The 20,670-nt window shown below is 37.0% G+C and overlaps 1 protein-coding gene across 3 annotated transcripts in view; it reads left to right on the plus strand.

Annotated features, from left to right (window-relative positions):
• LOC139392029 (collagen alpha-1(XXII) chain-like) overlaps nucleotides 1-20,670 on the plus strand; it is a 70,678-nt gene that overhangs the window by 33,985 nt on the left and 16,023 nt on the right. For all 3 annotated transcript variants that reach the window (XM_071139674.1, XM_071139675.1, XM_071139677.1), the window contains 15 exons: nucleotides 1,504-1,557; nucleotides 2,139-2,192; nucleotides 2,316-2,369; nucleotides 2,491-2,544; nucleotides 2,851-2,904; nucleotides 4,674-4,718; nucleotides 4,878-4,940; nucleotides 5,070-5,123; nucleotides 5,483-5,524; nucleotides 5,804-5,836; nucleotides 6,312-6,365; nucleotides 6,712-6,765; nucleotides 7,528-7,581; nucleotides 7,666-7,719; nucleotides 7,865-7,918. In XM_071139674.1, coding sequence (XP_070995775.1) covers nucleotides 1,504-1,557; nucleotides 2,139-2,192; nucleotides 2,316-2,369; nucleotides 2,491-2,544; nucleotides 2,851-2,904; nucleotides 4,674-4,718; nucleotides 4,878-4,940; nucleotides 5,070-5,123; nucleotides 5,483-5,524; nucleotides 5,804-5,836; nucleotides 6,312-6,365; nucleotides 6,712-6,765; nucleotides 7,528-7,581; nucleotides 7,666-7,719; nucleotides 7,865-7,918 — 777 coding nt within the window. The remainder of the gene's footprint in view (nucleotides 1-1,503; nucleotides 1,558-2,138; nucleotides 2,193-2,315; nucleotides 2,370-2,490; nucleotides 2,545-2,850; nucleotides 2,905-4,673; nucleotides 4,719-4,877; nucleotides 4,941-5,069; nucleotides 5,124-5,482; nucleotides 5,525-5,803; nucleotides 5,837-6,311; nucleotides 6,366-6,711; nucleotides 6,766-7,527; nucleotides 7,582-7,665; nucleotides 7,720-7,864; nucleotides 7,919-20,670) is intronic.

A 20,670-nucleotide genomic window follows, 5' to 3' on the forward strand; every position in this document is an offset into this window, starting at 1 on the left:
GTCGGTACAGCCGATCTGCCAACTTCTGTCCGTAACGATCGAACAGTTTGGGGTACACACTAATATGTCCCCTCTGTTGTTGTTTTTTTGCACTAGGATGCTCACAGGCCTCACAAGACTTGTCTGAAGGTCCCCGGTACCAGTTTAAAAAAATTGTAGTATATCATTTCTAAAGTATATATGGACACTGAACCAAAAATAAACGGTTAAATAAATGTAAAAATAAATTCTGGGGGGATACTTCAAGGTGTCTTAAAATTCAAAATCCAATAGCTAGTAGAACCCCTACAAGGTTCTTATTAGGTTTCTAGGTAATGTAATAACAAAATGGGTTCTGGGAATGGACAGTTTTTGTGTTATTAGAACGTTTTGGGAACGTTTATAGAATCAATTTTGGTTTGCTGGGTAATCTGACTGAGCCAGACCTCCTGGAGCGAGCGGTAGGATGTAACATCAGCTGGAGTTTAGATAGCACACAGTTGATGGAATGAGATGTTTTCTAACTATAACAAAAGATCTGTCACTGTATTGTGTTGAGGAGTACCTTTGTCATAGGGCTCTGATGGCAATACATTTAGAAAATGATATGTTTCTCATATGGATGTGGAGATGTCACTGTATTTGGTACAGTATGGAGAAGGCATCACCCTATCTCTGTAGTATTTACATGTTCTGTCATTTAGCAGACACTCTTATCCAGAGCGACTTACAGGAGCAATTAGGGTTAAGTGCCTTGCTCAAGGGCACATTGTCCGATTTTTTTCACTAGTCGGCTCAGGGAGTGCTACCAGCGACCTTTCAGTTACTGGCCCAACGCTCTTAACTGCTAGGCTACCTACCTGCTGTTTCCTCCTTGTATCTGCTACCTCTACTGGAGCTTAGTCTAGCCTGTTTACTGTGGATACCCATGGCCTAGTCCTCTCTGTTCTGTTCAACACTACAGTTAGTTACAGCTTGATCCTTTTTGGCTGTTCTGCTGTGGCTTGTAGCACTTAACTGTACCTCAGTATTGTTGTTACTGCTGCTGTGAACTCTGCCGCGGTGTGATGTGGGATGGTCTGAGTGTGTGTGTGTAGGTGTATTGAGGATGTGAAGTCACTGAGGGGATGTCTGCTGTGATAATGGGGCTGTCATGGTGGACAGGGCCGTGCTCTCCTGGTTCCTCACACAGACCGCAGTCCACACCACAGCCATCATTAGTCAACTGTTTCCCTGACAAGCCTCAAATAACTGTCCACCCCCCATCCTTTACATATATCAGTCACAGCACTAAGGCCGTCTCAGGTTAACCATGACACTGTAGCTTAAACAGTCCTGCAGAGGGCAGTATATCACAGTCCAGAGAATGAGAGAGAGTTGAATACAGGAGTAGCTAGAGCAACAAAGGTTTTAAAGGGTTGATTGTACTAAGTGAATAAAAAAAAAATTCCTGCACAGGTTTATTTTCTCCCATTGTGACATGTTTTGATGTATGAGGGTTGATTTTGCGTCTATCTTTTTCAGGGCAAGAAAGGTGAAAGTGGATTACCTGGTGTCGATGGGCTACCCGGACCTCCTGTAAGAAACCTATTTCATGTCTATGTGCTATATATTGCAGGTGCTCTTTATTGTGTCCTACAGTATCAGACCATTTACATATATATTTCATGACAAAACAATCTGTTGGAACATGAAGGCTATGTGTAACAGCATGACTCGTTGCTTCATAAGATCTCTTTTTGATATTATGAATGGAGTATGTGTCAGTTATCAGCACAGCTGTTATATCAGGCTCTGGCTCATTGAAAAACATTTTCTTCTTGATGTTAACTACTCAACAGGGACCACATACCTGACATTACTGATCTCTCAACACTAGCTTCACTAAACACTTCCACTGGAGGGAAAATATGCTCTGCCACTTCGGGAACTCATTCACATGACATCAATTCATTTAGATTCCATATCGCTCTTAAAAGCAATAATTAGCGCCTGAGGGCCTGGAATTTTTCCTGACTGTGTGACTAGCCAACCAGGAATAACTCTTGATATTTCCACAGCTTGGAGCTATGACTGAATATCAGGCCAACCTAGAATGTCTTCCCTGTTGGACTGAGGTTGATGACAGTCTTTATTGATGATGCCATCTCTCGTTACAGGGTCCCCAGGGGCCTCCTGGAGGGCAAGGAAACCCTGGACAAACTGGACCTCCTGTGAGTTCTGTGCACCAACATTGAAGGCTGTACAGCGCAGATGTACTGTCATCTGTCATTCCAAAAGCTCATAGAGGAAATGAAATAATAGGAAGCTAAAATGTATATATATTCTTTGCTTAGGGTCTACCTGGTGAGATTGGATTTTCAGGGAAACTAGGAGAGCCTGGCAAAGCTGTAAGTTTACTGTATTTTTTTTCACATTTACATTTTACATGTTGACATGTTATATGATTCACTGATGTACCATTGAGTTGTCAAAGTACTCATATCCCTATATAATATTTATTGTTGAAAGGGTTTACCTGGAAACGATGGGCTGGACGGAGTTCCAGGAAATGACGGAGACAAGGTCAGTGTAGTAGTAATAGTGATTCATGTTTCCTAACCAACTGAATGTTTCAGGCTTTTATTCCTTACTAACAGTAAGGAAACATCTAATAATATGTAGCATTCCAAAGGCATGGAGGACAGTGTGCCGGCGTGTTATCCCTACTGGCACGTTTATGTTCTCAGATTGTTGTCACATGGTAATGCCATGACCAACCTTCTTTCACAACCTATTTGCAATGTTGTGACAACATAATGTGTTAGTTGGGATAATATCTGATACAATACCATAAATGTATAAAGCTGTGTTTTTTATTCATCTCCATAGGGGCCTAGAGGAGAGTCTGGATTGGATGGCTTCCCTGGTAAACCTGGTCCTAAGGTACAGTGATACTACTCTTTGTCTTTGTCCAAAATGGTAACCTTTTTCCTAAATGGTGCACTTCATGGAGCTATGGTCAAAAGTAGTGAACTGCATAGGAATTACAGTAGGGCGCCATTTTAGATACAACCTATGTCTGGACACCCTGGCCATATCAATGGCTCGTCATAAAAGTGATGCATGCAGCAGGATAAAGTTTATATGGAGTCTACAAAGGTGACTTTTAAAGTATCCATTTCACATGAGCTGGAGGGATTGTTAAATAGGAAAAGGAGTAGCAAAACTAAATTAATGGCATTGTGTTTCAACTCAGGGAGTTGGATAGAAACCTCCTGAGATATACCTGTGCATCAGTGGAGGTTCCTCAGAGGAGGACCATCTTCCTCAGTGAATTATAAAAACAAAAATGGTAAAACATTAAAAAGTTATCATTTTTAGGTAAAACTATACTAAATATAATCACGTCTCCACATAATTGATAAAAACACACTGTTTTTCAATGAATGTCTACAGTAGCCTCAACAGCACTCTGTAGGGTAGCACCATGGTGTAGCCAGAGGACAGCTAGCTTCCCTCCTCCTCTGTGTACATTGACTTCAATACAAAACCTCAGAGGCTCATGTTTCTCATCCCCTTCCATAGACTTACGCAATAATTATGACAACTTCCAGAGGATGTCTTCCAACCTATCAGAGCTCTTGCAGCATGAACTGACATGTTGTCCACCCAATCAAATGATCAGAGAATGAATCAAGTATTGAAAGCATAAACTACAGCTAGCTGGCACGGTAGTGCAAAACATGTGGTGAGTAGTTGACTCAAAGATAGAGAAAGACAATAGTTGAACAGTTTTGAACAAATTAATTTCTTCTAAAATGAAGGAGCAGCAAGAGAGAAATATATATACTATAGTGTATACTATACTGTAGCTCAAATGGAGCTTGCTAGTTTAGCCTACTGAAACACCCTGCTCAAAAAAACACCTTGCTCAAATAGAGGGATGCTATATTAGCTAGCTGGCTATGACTATCCAACAGAACACTGGAACTATTCCAAGTCAAGCTAAGCTTTTGGTTTTACAAGTGTATTGCCACCTGTGTAACTGCTTACTGACTACACTGTAACGTTACTGCATGATTGTAGCGGGTTTACCTGCGCGTTAGTTCTATTAGCTATGCTGACTATGAAGTTACTTTAGCTATGGTGACAACGATGTAGGCTGTGTGTAGAGGTTTGGCTTGGAACGGGGATAAACATACTTGCATTTGTCCAATAGAAACTCTCGTTTGCAACTGTTGGATAGTTAGATATATCCGCTAGATGCAGGCAAGAGTGTGCTAGTGTCACTGTGTCACCTCAATTTTGTCTCTCGACTTGTGTTCACGTATGTCGTAAACTTTCATTCATAGGCTAGGTTGCAGCAACCTCATGATGGGTATAGGGAAAATTCGAGTATCACGTAGAAGCCTAAACCTATCGCTGTTACATTGAACTGGGTGAACGGAATATGAATGACAGTCATCCAATATGCTGTAATGGAAATAAGGCCATGCTGATTAAAAAAATCGTCCAACCTCATCGGCACTGACTGCCACTGCTGTGCATTTATAGACTTAACACTTTCTTATTGCATATGGCTCCTTACAGCTCCCCATTTGAATGCAAACGGCTATGATTGCAAGGTGGTTAATAGACAGTATTACAGAAATGTCAAGCATTGTCTGAGGAATTGTATGATCTCATGATGACAGAATGTGTCACTCCTATAGGGTGAAGAAGGAACACCTGGGCCAAGAGGACCTGGAGGAGAGAGTGTAAGTCAATAATACATGGCTATCACCTTAAATCATTATACTCAACTCAAAGTGCCCCATCCCACATGCTCTTAATCTTTCTCTGTGTGTGTGTGTTTGCGTGTGTGTGTGTGTGTGTGTGTGTGTGTGTGTGTGTGTGTGTGTGTGTGTGTGTTACAGGGACCAGTTGGTTTAACTGGACAACCAGGGGTCGTTGGACCAAGAGGGGAGAAAGGAGGACAGGTAAGTTTGATCTCATAGCCATCATTAAAGCCACCTTCCTGAAATGTGTGCTTCAGCCCAACGGCAGCTCGCATCTAAATCTCCTTGTGTACAACGGTCTTGTTTATGTCTTGTGTTTTCTTTTTTTAGGGTGACAGGGGACAAGATGGCTCTTTCGGGCCAAAGGGTGACAAAGGTGACAAGGTAAGACCGAGATATGAGACGATAGATCTCTCATGTAAACAGCTAGCTACTGTGTGTCACAACATCCTTTAAATGCCGTACGATCTCTTACCTTTACTGTTACTAGAACGTGTTATTGACAGTCAGTAACAGTGAACAAGATTCTTGTTACACTGTGTTTTGCTTGAAGAGGGATTGGATAAGCATGCTTATTAGCATAAAAGCTATGTTAGCTGCATGAAAGATAATTCCTGCTTGTACCAGAGGGTGTATTAGTCACAGAGACTTCCTCTCTACTTTGTCTCACTAACTACCACCAGGGGACTAGTGTGTTTTAATGAGCTAATTAACATTCCCACACTGTGTGTGTGTTGCCTCAGGGTGACACAGGACCCAAGGGAACTCCAGGAATACCAGGAAATGTGAGTAAAGTCAAGGGATGTTGAATGGAGCAAAAGACCATATTAAGACACTGTAATAAACCTCATTGAAGGACACGACGTATTGGAGTAAATTCGAACTGTGAAAATTGACATGTCTTTTATCCGAATAATATTTGTGTCATGCATATATTATTTGTTTTATTTTTATGATCCATGTACAACTAAGCAAACAAAAAAACATATTGGAAAAGTGCATTGCAATCTGAGGATGCTTGTTGGATAACTTGTCTCTCTCTCTCTGTTGTGTTTTTCTCTCAGGTGGCCAATGTTATCCCTGAGCCTGGTGAGCCTGTAAGTACTGTAGAAACCAACAAGATCTCACTGTCTTACTTCAACTTACTCAGTATTCAACTTTTGTCCAGGGGCAGTTAAACCAGAAAATAAAACATTTAAACCAGTGTCTAGCACTGGGATTGGATCCGCGATCGTTAGGGGCTGGAGCGCGTAATTGAAGGCCGCTAGCCTACTAGATGTAATAGGCTCTCACGTAGCCCCCAGTGGACTGTATTGAAGGCATTTCCTGACATCCTGGGGACCTGGAAAACCGTTGAATACTGAAGTCGATCTGGTGTGACCTGGCTGGTAGACACTGCTCTGTGTGAGAAATGTTCTTCAGGTCTAATGCATGTATAGCCATTTTTTATGTGGTGTTTAGTTGATACAAAATAACAGTGTGTGGCCAGTCCTAGACACTACACAACATGTTTTACTATACAGCTAGATTTCCCAACTTGGACATGCGTTCATCCTTTTTCTTTCTCCATAGGGAAATCCCGGAGCGAGAGGAGAAAAGGGAGAGCAGGGGAATCCAGGAGAGATTGTGAGTTATTCAGAATAAAATTAGCCTTTTACCAAAGGAGTAACATAAGGCTGCATTTTGGGAAAATCAGCAATGCTCCAAACTCTCCACTAGATGGTAGAAGAGATGTGAATCGATTCAAGTGCCCCCTTTATTTGGTAGAGTCAAATGGACATCAACCATGCTGCACTTACAGTGCTCTCTATATGTGTACTAACATAGTGACAGCACTCCACCACTAGGGTGGGCACTGTGTGTTTGGTTTTTAAAGGAATCATCTGGCATTGCGAAAGAGCAAAATACGGTATAATTTGTTTGATGTTGAACATAATTCTGGGGATGTTACTAACCCGTTTGTTGTCTGAAGGGTCAACGAGGACTGCCTGGTGAACCAGGCTTTAAAGGACTGGCTGGACCACAGGTAAGGAGTTTAATCAATCAGTCAGTCAGTCAATCAAATGTTATTTATAATTGGACACTCACCTATTCACAACCCATGTAGTAACAATAACATAAATTGGGCACTATAAAATCCATTTAATTTTTGCCTAATTCTGTTTTGTTAGAAAAACAACAAAAATGGATTTTCTAAGTCCACTACAATGCTTAAACCACACCAGGAGACAATTAGTTAGGTCTGGGAAACATTGTAGCCTAGTTACCCTTTATTTCAAGTGGGTACCTAGCAAGAGGCTCTTGTTTAGCGGTGGTTTTGCACAAGTGACGGTCGACTTTTCAAAACAAATAACCTGAATTGATGAAATAATCATGATATCTTTCTGCCAGGTAAGCATAGGATACTTTGTAGTTAACATTTCATTGAGAAGACGGTTTTCCCTAGCCTCCTCGGTAACGGCTAGAGCGTCTTCACAAAGTTGCAGGAAATCCGAATCACTGATGCATTCTATTCATGTATTATGATAAACTCGGACAAATGAAATACTTTTCAATACATTTAGTTCATTCCCTGCTAAGCTCAATAATAAAAAATATATTGTTGAATTCCGTTTTAATGTCTGGATTCCGTGCACCGTATATTGTATAGGACTCTACATGAGGTGTCATCCATTGGAAAATAGAAAATCAAACTTCGACGTGATTTGACATACTATAGTGAATGATTTCAGCGTCCTTCATATCCTTAAATGACTGGCAAGTTTGTTTGTTCTCCCCTTCAATTCAGGGCCCTAAAGGAGACATCGGCCCTAAAGGAGAGACTGGGAGACAAGGAGACCCTGTAAGTTTTGTGTCCTTAAGGCTGTGTATTTGATAATACTTCTACATATAGACAGTTGTGAATGAAGCCTTGTTTCTCTTCCAGGGTCCTCCAGGATTGCAGGGTACGCAGGGCACCCGTGGATTGCCTGGCAATGTGGTAGGTTCATTTTGTGGAGATGACAATCCAAAAACATTTTAAACATATGGAATTTGTTTGTTAGTGTCCGAGGACATCCCTAATACTTTAAACTAACCTTTAACCTAACTTGTGCCTTGAACTGCTCTCTCTGTCTATGACACAGGGCATCCCTGGAACCCTTGGACCACCTGGAATAGCTGGACAGAGAGGAGAGAGGGTCAGTAATCTCATCATTGCTATATGCATCAAAACACATGTGATCTCAAATGTGTTGTAATAGGGACATCATATTGTACCTCATGTGTTCTGTGGACATCATATTGTAACTCATGTGTTCTAGGGACATCATATTGTAACTTCATGTGTTCTAGGGACATCATATTGTAACTCATGTGTTCTAGGGACATCATATTGTAACTCATGTGTTCTAGGAACATCATATTGTAACTCATGTGTTCTAGGAACATCATATTATAACTCATGTGTTCTAAGGACATCATATTGTAACTCATGTGTTCTAAGGACATCATATTGTAACTCATGTGTTCTAGAAATATCATAGTGTAACTCATGTGTTTTAGGAACATCATATTGTAACTCATGTGTTCTGTGGACATCATATTGTAACTCATGTGTTCTAGAAATATCATATTGTAACTCGTATCTCATGTGTTCTAGGAACAACATATTGTAACTCGTAACTCATGTGTTCTGTGGACATCATATTGTAACTCATGTGTTCTAGAAATATCAAATTGTAACTCATATCGCATGTGTTCTAGGGACATCATATTGTAACTCATGTGTTCTAGGGACTTCATATTGTAACTCTTGTGTTCTATGAACATCATATTGTAACTCGTGTTCTAGGAACATCATATTGTAACTCATGTGTTCTAGGGACATCATATTGCAACTCATGTCTTCTAGGAACATCATATTATAACTCGTGTTCTAGGAACATAATATTGTAACTCATGTGTTCTAGGAACATCATATTGTAACTCATGTGTTCTAGGAACATCATATTGTAACTCATGTGTTCTAGGAACATTATATTGTAACTCATGTGTTCTAGGGACTTCATATTGCAACTCATGTGTTCTAGGGACATCATATTTGAACTTGTGTGTTCTAGGGACTTCATATTTTAACTTGTAACTTATGTGTTCTAGGGACATCATATTGTAACTCATGTGTTCTAGGGACATCATATTGTAACTCGTGTTCTTGGGACATCATATTGTAACTCATGTGTTCTAGAAATATCAAATTGTAACTCATATCGCATGTGTTCTAGGGACAACATATTTTAACTTGTGTGTTCTGTGGATATGATATTGTAACTCTTGTGTTCTATGAACATCATATTGTAACTTGTGTTCTAGGAACATCATATTGTAACTCATGTGTTCTAGGAACATCATATTGTGACTCATGTGTTCTAGGAACATCATATTGTAACTCATGTGTTCTAGGAACATTATATTGTAACTCATGTGTTCTAGGAACATCATATTGTAACTCATGTGTTCTAGGAACATCATATTGTAACTCATGTGTTCTAGGAACATCATATTGTAACTCATGTGTTCTAGGAACATTATATTGTAACTCATGTGTTCTAGGGACTTCATATTGCAACTCATGTGTTCTAGGGACATCATATTTGAACTTGTGTGTTCTAGGGACTTCATATTTTAACTTGTAACTTATGTGTTCTAGGGACATCATATTGTAACTCATGTGTTCTAGGGACATCATATTGTAACTCGTGTTCTTGGGACATCATATTGTAACTCATGTGTTCTAAGAATATCATAGTGTAACTCATGTGTTCTGTGGACATCATATTGTAACTCATGTGTTCTAGGAACATCATATTGTAACATGTGTTCTAGGGACATCATATTGTAACTCATGTGTTATAGGGACATTATATTGTAACTCATGTGTTCTAGGGACATCATATTGTAACTCATGTGTTCTATGAACATAATATTGTAACTCATGTGTTCTAGGAACATCATATTGTAACTCATGTGTTCTAGGAACATTATATTGTAACTCATGTGTTCTAGGGACATCATATTGCAACTCATGTGTTCTAGGGACTTCATATTGCAACTCATGTGTTCTAGGGACATCATATTTGAACTTGTGTGTTCTAGGGACTTCATATTTTAACTTGTAACTTATGTGTTCTAGGGACATCATATTGTAACTCATGTGTTCTAGGGACATCATATTGTAACTCGTGTTCTTGGGACATCATATTGTAACTCATGTGTTCTAAGAATATCATAGTGTAACTCATGTGTTCTGTGGACATCATATTGTAACTCATGTGTTCTAGGAACATCATATTGTAACTTGTGTTCTAGGGACATCATATTGTAACTCATGTGTTATAGGGACATTATATTGTAACTCATGTGTTCTAGGGACATCATATTGTAACTCATGTGTTCTAGGAACATAATATTGTAACTCATGTGTTCTAGGAACATCATATTGTAACTCATGTGTTCTAGGAACATTATATTGTAACTCATGTGTTCTAGGGACATCATATTGCAACTCATGTGTTCTAGGAACATTATATTGTAACTCATGTGTTCTAGGGACATCATATTGCAACTCATGTGTTCTAGGATCATCATATTGTAACTTTTGTGTTCTAGGAACATCATATTGTAACTCATGTGTTCTAGGAACATCATATTATAACTCATGTGTTCTAAGGACATCATATTGTAACTCATGTGTTCTAAGGACATCATATTGTAACTCATGTGTTCTAGAAATATCATAGTGTAACTCATGTGTTTTAGGAACATCATATTGTAACTCATGTGTTCTGTGGACATCATATTGTAACTCATGTGTTCTAGAAATATCATATTGTAACTCGTATCTCATGTGTTCTAGGAACAACATATTGTAACTCGTAACTCATGTGTTCTGTGGACATCATATTGTAACTCATGTGTTCTAGAAATTTCAAATTGTAACTCATATCGCATGTGTTCTAGGGACATCATATTGTAACTCATGTGTTCTAGGGACTTCATATTGTAACTCTTGTGTTCTATGAACATCATATTGTAACTCGTGTTCTAGGAACATCATATTGTAACTCATGTGTTCTAGGGACATCATATTGCAACTCATGTCTTCTAGGAACATCATATTATAACTCGTGTTCTAGGAACATAATATTGTAACTCATGTGTTCTAGGAACATCATATTGTAACTCATGTGTTCTAGGAACATCATATTGTAACTCATGTGTTCTAGGAACATTATATTGTAACTCATGTGTTCTAGGGACTTCATATTGCAACTCATGTGTTCTAGGGACATCATATTTGAACTTGTGTGTTCTAGGGACTTCATATTTTAACTTGTAACTTATGTGTTCTAGGGACATCATATTGTAACTCATGTGTTCTAGGGACATCATATTGTAACTCGTGTTCTTGGGACATCATATTGTAACTCATGTGTTCTAGAAATATCAAATTGTAACTCATATCGCATGTGTTCTAGGGACAACATATTTTAACTTGTGTGTTCTGTGGATATGATATTGTAACTCTTGTGTTCTATGAACATCATATTGTAACTTGTGTTCTAGGAACATCATATTGTAACTCATGTGTTCTAGGAACATCATATTGTGACTCATGTGTTCTAGGAACATCATATTGTAACTCATGTGTTCTAGGAACATTATATTGTAACTCATGTGTTCTAGGAACATCATATTGTAACTCATGTGTTCTAGGAACATCATATTGTAACTCATGTGTTCTAGGAACATCATATTGTAACTCATGTGTTCTAGGAACATTATATTGTAACTCATGTGTTCTAGGGACTTCATATTGCAACTCATGTGTTCTAGGGACATCATATTTGAACTTGTGTGTTCTAGGGACTTCATATTTTAACTTGTAACTTATGTGTTCTAGGGACATCATATTGTAACTCATGTGTTCTAGGGACATCATATTGTAACTCGTGTTCTTGGGACATCATATTGTAACTCATGTGTTCTAAGAATATCATAGTGTAACTCATGTGTTCTGTGGACATCATATTGTAACTCATGTGTTCTAGGAACATCATATTGTAACATGTGTTCTAGGGACATCATATTGTAACTCATGTGTTATAGGGACATTATATTGTAACTCATGTGTTCTAGGGACATCATATTGTAACTCATGTGTTCTATGAACATAATATTGTAACTCATGTGTTCTAGGAACATCATATTGTAACTCATGTGTTCTAGGAACATTATATTGTAACTCATGTGTTCTAGGGACATCATATTGCAACTCATGTGTTCTAGGATCATCATATTGTAACTTGTGTTCTAGGAACATCATATTGTAACTTCATGTGTTCTAGGAACATCATATTGTAACTTCATGCGTTCTAGGAACATCATATTGTAACTCATGTGTTCTAGGAACATCCTATTGTAACTCATGTGTTCTGTGGACATCATATTGTAACTTATGTGTTCTGTGGACATCATATTGTAACTCATGTGTTCTAGGAACAACATATTTTAACTTGTGTGTTCTAGGGACATCATATTTTAACTTGTGTGTTCTAGGGACTTCATATTTTAACTTGTAACTCATGTGTTCTAGGGACATCATATTGTAAATCATGTGTTCTGTGGATATGATATTGTAACTCTTGTGTTCTATGAACATCATATTGTAACTCGTGTTTTAGGGACATCATATTGTAACTTCATGTGTTCTAGGGACATCATATTGTAACTCATGTGTTCTAGGGACATCATATTGTAACTCATGTGTTCTAGGAACATCATATTATAACTCATGTGTTCTAGGAACATCATATTGTAACTCATGTGTTCTAGGAACATCATATTGTAACTCATGTGTTCTAGGAACATCATATTGTAACTCATGTGTTCTAGGAACATCATATTATAACTCATGTGTTCTAGGGACATCATATTGCAACTCCTGTCTTCTAGGAACATCATATTGTAACTCGTATCTCATGTGTTAAGGGGACATTATATTGTAACTCATGTGTTCTAGGGACATCATATTGTAACTCATGTGTTCTAGGAATAACATATTGTAACTCATGTGTTCTAGGGACATCATATTGCAACTTATGTCTTCTAGGAACATCATATTGTAACTCGTAACTCATGTGTTCTGTGGACATATTGTAACTCATGTGTTCTAGAAATATCATATTGTAACTCATATCGCATGTGTTCTAGTGACATCATATTGTAACTCATGTGTTCTAAGGACATCATATTGTAACTCATGTGTTCTAGGATCATCATATTGTAACTCATGTGTTCTAGAAATATCATATTGTAACTCATATCGCATGTGTTCCAGGGACATCATATTGTAACTCATGTGTTCTAGGGACTTCATATTATAACTTCATGTGTTCTAGGAACATCATATTGTAACTCTTGTGTTCTATGAACATCATATTGTAACTCGTGTTCTAGGAACATCATATTGTAACTCATGTGTTCTAGGAACATCATAATGTAACTCATGTGTTCTATGGACATCATATTGTAACTCATGTGTTCTAGGAACATCATATTGTAACTCATGTGTTCTAGGGACATCATATTGCAACTCATGTCTTCTAGGAACATCATATTGTAACTCGTGTTCTAGGAACATCATATTGTAACTCATGTGTTCTAGGAACATCATATTGTAACTCATGTGTTCTAGGGACATCATATTGCAACTCCTGTCTTCTAGGAACATTATATTGTAACTCGTATCTCATGTGTTAAGGGGACATTATATTGTAACTCATGTGTTCTAGGGACATCATATTGTAACTCATGTGTTCTAGGAATAACATATTGTAACTCATGTGTTCTAGGGACATCATATTGCAACTTATGTCTTCTAGGAACATCATATTGTAACTCGTAACTCATGTGTTCTGTGGACATATTGTAACTCATGTGTTCTAGAACTATCATATTGTAACTCATATCGCATGTGTTCTAGTGACATCATATTGTAACTCATGTGTTCTAAGGACATCATATTGTAACTCATGTGTTCTAGGATCATCATATTGTAACTCATGTGTTCTAGAAATATCATATTGTAACTCATATCGCATGTGTTCTAGGGACTTCATATTATAACTTCATGTGTTCTAGGAACATCATATTGTAACTCTTGTGTTCTAGGAACATTATATTGTAACTCGTATCTCATGTGTTAAGGGGACATTATATTGTAACTCATGTGTTCTAGGGACATCATATTGTAACTCATGTGTTCTAGGAATAACATATTGTAACTCATGTGTTCTAGGGACATCATATTGCAACTTATGTCTTCTAGGAACATCATATTGTAACTCGTAACTCATGTGTTCTGTGGACATATTGTAACTCATGTGTTCTAGAACTATCATATTGTAACTCATATCGCATGTGTTCTAGTGACATCATATTGTAACTCATGTGTTCTAAGGACATCATATTGTAACTCATGTGTTCTAGGATCATCATATTGTAACTCATGTGTTCTAGAAATATCATATTGTAACTCATATCGCATGTGTTCTAGGGACTTCATATTATAACTTCATGTGTTCTAGGAACATCATATTGTAACTCGTGTTCTAGGAACATCATATTGTAACTCATGTGTTCTAGGAACATCATAATGTAACTCATGTGTTCTATGGACATCATATTGTAACTCATGTGTTCTAGGAACATCATATTGTAACTCATTTGTTCTAGGGACATCATATTGCAACTCATGTCTTCTAGGAACATCATATTGTAACTCGTGTTCTAGGAACATCATATTGTAACTCATGTGTTCTAGGAACATCATATTGTAACTCATGTGTTCTAGGGACATCATATTGCAACTTATGTCTTCTAGGAACATCATATTGTAACTCGTAACTCATGTGTTCTGTGGACATATTGTAACTCATGTGTTCTAGAAATATCATATTGTAACTCATGTCGCATGTGTTCTAGTGACATCATATTGTAACTAATGTGTTCTAGGGACAACATATTGTAACTCATGTGTTCTAGGGACAACATATTGTAACTCATGTGTTCTGTGGACATATTGTAACTCATGTCTTCTAGGAACATCATATTGTAACTCGTATCTCATGTGTTAAAGGGACATTATATTGTAACTCATGTGTTCTAGGGACATCATATTGTAACTCATGTGTTCTAGGAATAACATATTGTAACTCGTAACTCATGTGTTCTGTGGACATATTGTAACTCATGTGTTCTAGAAATATCATATTGTAACTCATATCGCATGTGTTCTAGTGACATCATATTGTAACTCATGTGTTCTAGGGACAACATATTGTAACTCATGTGTTCTAGGGACAACATATTGTAACTCATGTGTTCTAAGAATATCATAGTGTAACTCATGTGTTCTGTGGACATCATATTGTAACTCATGTGTTCTAGGAACATCATATTGTAACTCATGTGTTCTAGGATCATCATATTGTAACTCATGTGTTCTAGGAACATTATATTGTAACTCATGTGTTCTAGGGACATCATATTGCAACTCATGTGTTCTAGGGACATCATATTTGAACTTGTGTGTTCTAGGGACTTCATATTTTAACTTGTTACTCATGTGTTCTAGGGACAACATATTGTAACTCATGTGTTCTAAGGACATCACATTGCAACTCATGTGTTCTAAGGACATCATATTGTAACTCATGTGTTCTAGGAACATCATATTGTAACTCGTATCTCATGTGTTCTAGGGACATCATATTGTAACTCATGTGTTCTAGGGACATCATATTGTAACTCGTAACTCATGTGTTCTGTGGACATCATATTGTAACTCATGTGTTCTAGAAATATCATATTGTAACTCATATCGCATGTGTTCTAGGGACATCATATTGTAACTCATGTGTTCTAGGGACATCATATTGTAACTCATGTGTTCTAGGGACTTCATATTATAACTTCATGTGTTCTAGGAACATCATATTGTAACTCTTGTGTTCTATGAACATCATATTGTAACTCGTGTTCTAGGAACATCATATTGTAACTCATGTGTTCTAGGAACATCATAATGTAACTCATGTGTTCTAGGGACATCATATTGTAACTCATGTGTTCTAGGGACATCATATTGTAACTCATGTGTTCTAGGGACTTCATATTATAACTTCATGTGTTCTAGGAACATCATATTGTAACTCTTGTGTTCTATGAACATCATATTGTAACTCGTGTTCTAGGAACATCATATTGTAACTCATGTGTTCTAGGAACATCATAATGTAACTCATGTGTTCTAGGGACATCATATTGTAACTCATGTGTTCTAGGGACATCATATTGCAACTCATGTCTTCTAGGAACATCATATTGTAACTCGTGTTCTAGGAACATCATATTGTAACTCATGTGTTCTAGGAACATCATATTGTAACTCATGTGTTCTAGGGACATCATATTGCAACTTATGTCTTCTAGGAACATCATATTGTAACTCGTAACTCATGTGTTCTGTGGACATATTGTAACTCATGTGTTCTAGAAATATCATATTGTAACTCATATCGCATGTGTTCTAGTGACTTCATATTGTAGCTCATGTGTTCTAGGGACAACATATTGTAACTCATGTGTTCTAAGAATATCATAGTGTAACTCATGTGTTCTGTGGACATCATATTGTAACTCATGTGTTCTAGGAACATCATATTGTAACTCATGTGTTCTAGGATCATCATATTGTAACTCATGTGTTCTAGGAACATTATATTGTAACTCATGTGTTCTAGGGACATCATATTGCAACTCATGTGTTCTAGGGACATCATATTTGAACTTGTGTGTTCTAGGGACTTCATATTTTAACTTGTTACTCATGTGTTCTAGGGACAACATATTGTAACTCATGTGTTCTAAGGACATCACATTGCAACTCATGTGTTCTAAGGACATCATATTGTAACTCATGTGTTCTAGGAACATCATATTGTAACTCGTATCTCATGTGTTCTAGGGACATCATATTGTAACTCATGTGTTCTAGGGACATCATATTGTAACTCGTAACTCATGTGTTCTGTGGACATCATATTGTAACTCATGTGTTCTAGAAATATCATATTGTAACTCATATCGCATGTGTTCTAGGGACATCATATTGTAACTCATGTGTTCTAGGGACATCATATTGTAACTCATGTGTTCTAGGGACTTCATATTATAACTTCATGTGTTCTAGGAACATCATATTGTAACTCTTGTGTTCTATGAACATCATATTGTAACTCGTGTTCTAGGAACATCATATTGTAACTCATGTGTTCTAGGAACATCATAATGTAACTCATGTGTTCTAGGGACATCATATTGTAACTCATGTGTTCTAGGGACATCATATTGTAACTCATGTGTTCTAGGGACTTCATATTATAACTTCATGTGTTCTAGGAACATCATATTGTAACTCTTGTGTTCTATGAACATCATATTGTAACTCGTGTTCTAGGAACATCATATTGTAACTCATGTGTTCTAGGAACATCATATTGTAACTCATGTGTTCTAGGGACATCATATTGTAACTCATGTGTTCTAGGGACATCATATTGCAACTCATGTCTTCTAGGAACATCATATTGTAACTCGTGTTCTAGGAACATCATATTGTAACTCATGTGTTCTAGGAACATCATATTGTAACTCATGTGTTCTAGGGACATCATATTGCAACTTATGTCTTCTAGGAACATCATATTGTAACTCGTAACTCATGTGTTCTGTGGACATATTGTAACTCATGTGTTCTAGAAATATCATATTGTAACTCATATCGCATGTGTTCTAGTGACTTCATATTGTAGCTCATGTGTTCTAGGGACAACATATTGTAACTCATGTGTTCTAGGGACAACATATTGTAACTCATGTGTTCCAGGATCATCATATTGTAACTTCATGTGTTCTAGGAACATCATATTGTAACTCATGTGTTCTAGGGACAACATATTGTAACTCATGTGTTCTAGGGACAACATATTGTAACTCATGTGTTCTGTGGACATCATATTGTAACTCATGTGTTCTAGGGACAACATATTGTAACTCATGTGTTCTAGGATCATCATATTGTAACTTCATGTGTTCTAGGAACATCATATTGTAACTCATGTGTTCTAGGGACATCATATTGTATGGTATATTGTAACTCATGTGTTCTAGGGACATCATATTGTAACTCATGTGTTCTAGGGACAACATATTGTAACTCATGTGTTCCAGGATCATCATATTGTAACTTCATGTGTTCTAGGAACATCATATTGTAACTCATGTGTTCTAGGGACAACATATTGTAACTCATGTGTTCTAGGGACAACATATTGTAACTCATGTGTTCTGTGGACATCATATTGTAACTCATGTGTTCTAGGGACAACATATTGTAACTCATGTGTTCTAGGATCATCATATTGTAACTTCATGTGTTCTAGGAACATCATATTGTAACTCATGTGTTCTAGGGACATCATATTGTAACTCGTAACTCATGTGTTCTGTGGACATATTGTAACTCATGTGTTCTAGAAATATCATATTGTAACTCATATCGCATGTGTTCTAGTGACATCATATTGTAACTCATGTGTTCTAGGGACATCATATTGTAACTCATGTGTTCTAGGAATAACATATTGTAACTCGTAACTCATGTGTTCTGTGGACATATTGTAACTCATGTGTTCTAGAAATATCATATTGTAACTCATATCGCATGTGTTCTAGTGACATCATATTGTAACTCATGTGTTCTAGGGACAACATATTGTAACTCATGTGTTCTAGGGACAACATATTGTAACTCATGTGTTCTAAGAATATCATAGTGTAACTCATGTGTTCTGTGGACATCATATTGTAACTCATGTGTTCTAGGAACATCATATTGTAACTCATGTGTTCTAGGAACATTATATTGTAACTCATGTGTTCTAGGGACATCATATTGCAACTCATGTGTTCTAGGGACATCATATTTGAACTTGTGTGTCATAGGGACTTCATATTTTAACTTGTTACTCATGTGTTCTAGGGACAACATATTGTAACTCATGTGTTCTAAGGACATCATATTGCAACTCATGTGTTCTAAGGGCATCATATTGTAACTCATGTGTTCTAGGAACATCATATTGTAACTCGTATCTCATGTGTTCTAGGGACATCATATTGTAACTCGTGTTCTAGGGACATCATATTGTAACTCGTAACTCATGTGTTCTGTGGACATCATATTGTAACTCATGTGTTCTAGAAATATCATATTGTAACTCATATCGCATGTGTTCTAGGGACATCATATTGTAACTCATGTGTTCTAGGGACTTCATATTATAACTTCATGTGTTCTAGGAACATCATATTGTAACTCGTGTTCTAGGAACATCATATTGTAACTCATGTGTTCTAGGAACATCATAATGTAACTCATGTGTTCTAGGGACATCATATTGTAACTCATGTGTTCTAGGAACATCATATTGTAACTCATGTGTTCTAGGGACATCATATTGCAACTCATGTCTTCTAGGAACATCATATTGTAACTCGTGTTCTAGGAACATCATATTGTAACTCATGTGTTCTAGGAACATCATATTGTAACTCATGTGTTCTAGGGACATCATATTGCAACTTATGTCTTCTAGGAACATCATATTATAACTCGTAACTCATGTGTTCTGTGGACATATTGTAACTCATGTGTTCTAGGAACATCATATTGTAACTCATGTGTTCTAGGGACAACATATTGTAACTCATGTGTTCTAGGGACAACATATTGTAACTTCATGTGTTCTAGGAACATCATATTGTAACTCATGTGTTCTAGGGACAATATATTGTAACTCATGTGTTCTAGGGACAACATATTGTAACTCATGTGTTCTAGGATCATCATATTGTAACTTCATGTGTTCTAGGAACATCATATTGTAACTCATGTGTTCTAGGGACATCATATTTTAACTCATGTGTTCTAGGGACATCATATTCTAACTCATGTGTTCTAGGGACATCATATTGTAACTCATGTGTTCTAGGGACATCATATTGTATCTCATGTGTTCTTGGGACGTCATATTGTAACTCATGTGTTCTAAGGACATCATATTGTAACTCATGTGTTCTAAGAATATCATAGTGTAACTCATGTGTTCTGTGGACATCATATTGTAACTCATGTGTTCTAGGACATCATATTGTAACTCATGTGTTCTAGGAACATCATATTGTAACTCATGTGTTCTAGGAACATTATATTGTAACTCATGTGTTCTAGGGACATCATATTGCAACTCATGTGTTCTAGGGACATCATATTTGAACTTGTTAATCATGTGTTCTAGGGACAACATATTGTAACTCATGTTTTCTAAGGACATCATATTGTAACTCATGTGTTCTAGGAACATCATATTGTAACTCATGTGTTCTAGGAACATCATATTGTAACTTGTGTGTTCTAGGGACTTCATATTTTAACTTGTAACTCATGTGTTCTAGGGACATCATATTGTAAATCATGTGTTCTGTGGATATGATATTGCAACTCTTGTGTTCTATGAACATCATATTGTAACTCGTGTTCTAGGAACATCATATTGTAACTCATGTGTTCTAGGAACATTATATTGTAACTAATGTGTTCTAGGGACATCATATTGTAACTCATGTGTTCTAGGGACATCATATTGTAACTCGTGTTCTTGGGACATCATATTGTAACTCATGTGTTCTAAGGACATCATATTGTAACTCATGTGTTCTGTGGACATCATATTGTAACTCATGTGTTCTAGGAACATCATATTGTAAC

Source organism: Oncorhynchus clarkii, chromosome 32 (genome assembly GCF_045791955.1).
Source record: "Oncorhynchus clarkii lewisi isolate Uvic-CL-2024 chromosome 32, UVic_Ocla_1.0, whole genome shotgun sequence".
Taxonomy (NCBI): domain Eukaryota; kingdom Metazoa; phylum Chordata; class Actinopteri; order Salmoniformes; family Salmonidae; genus Oncorhynchus; species Oncorhynchus clarkii.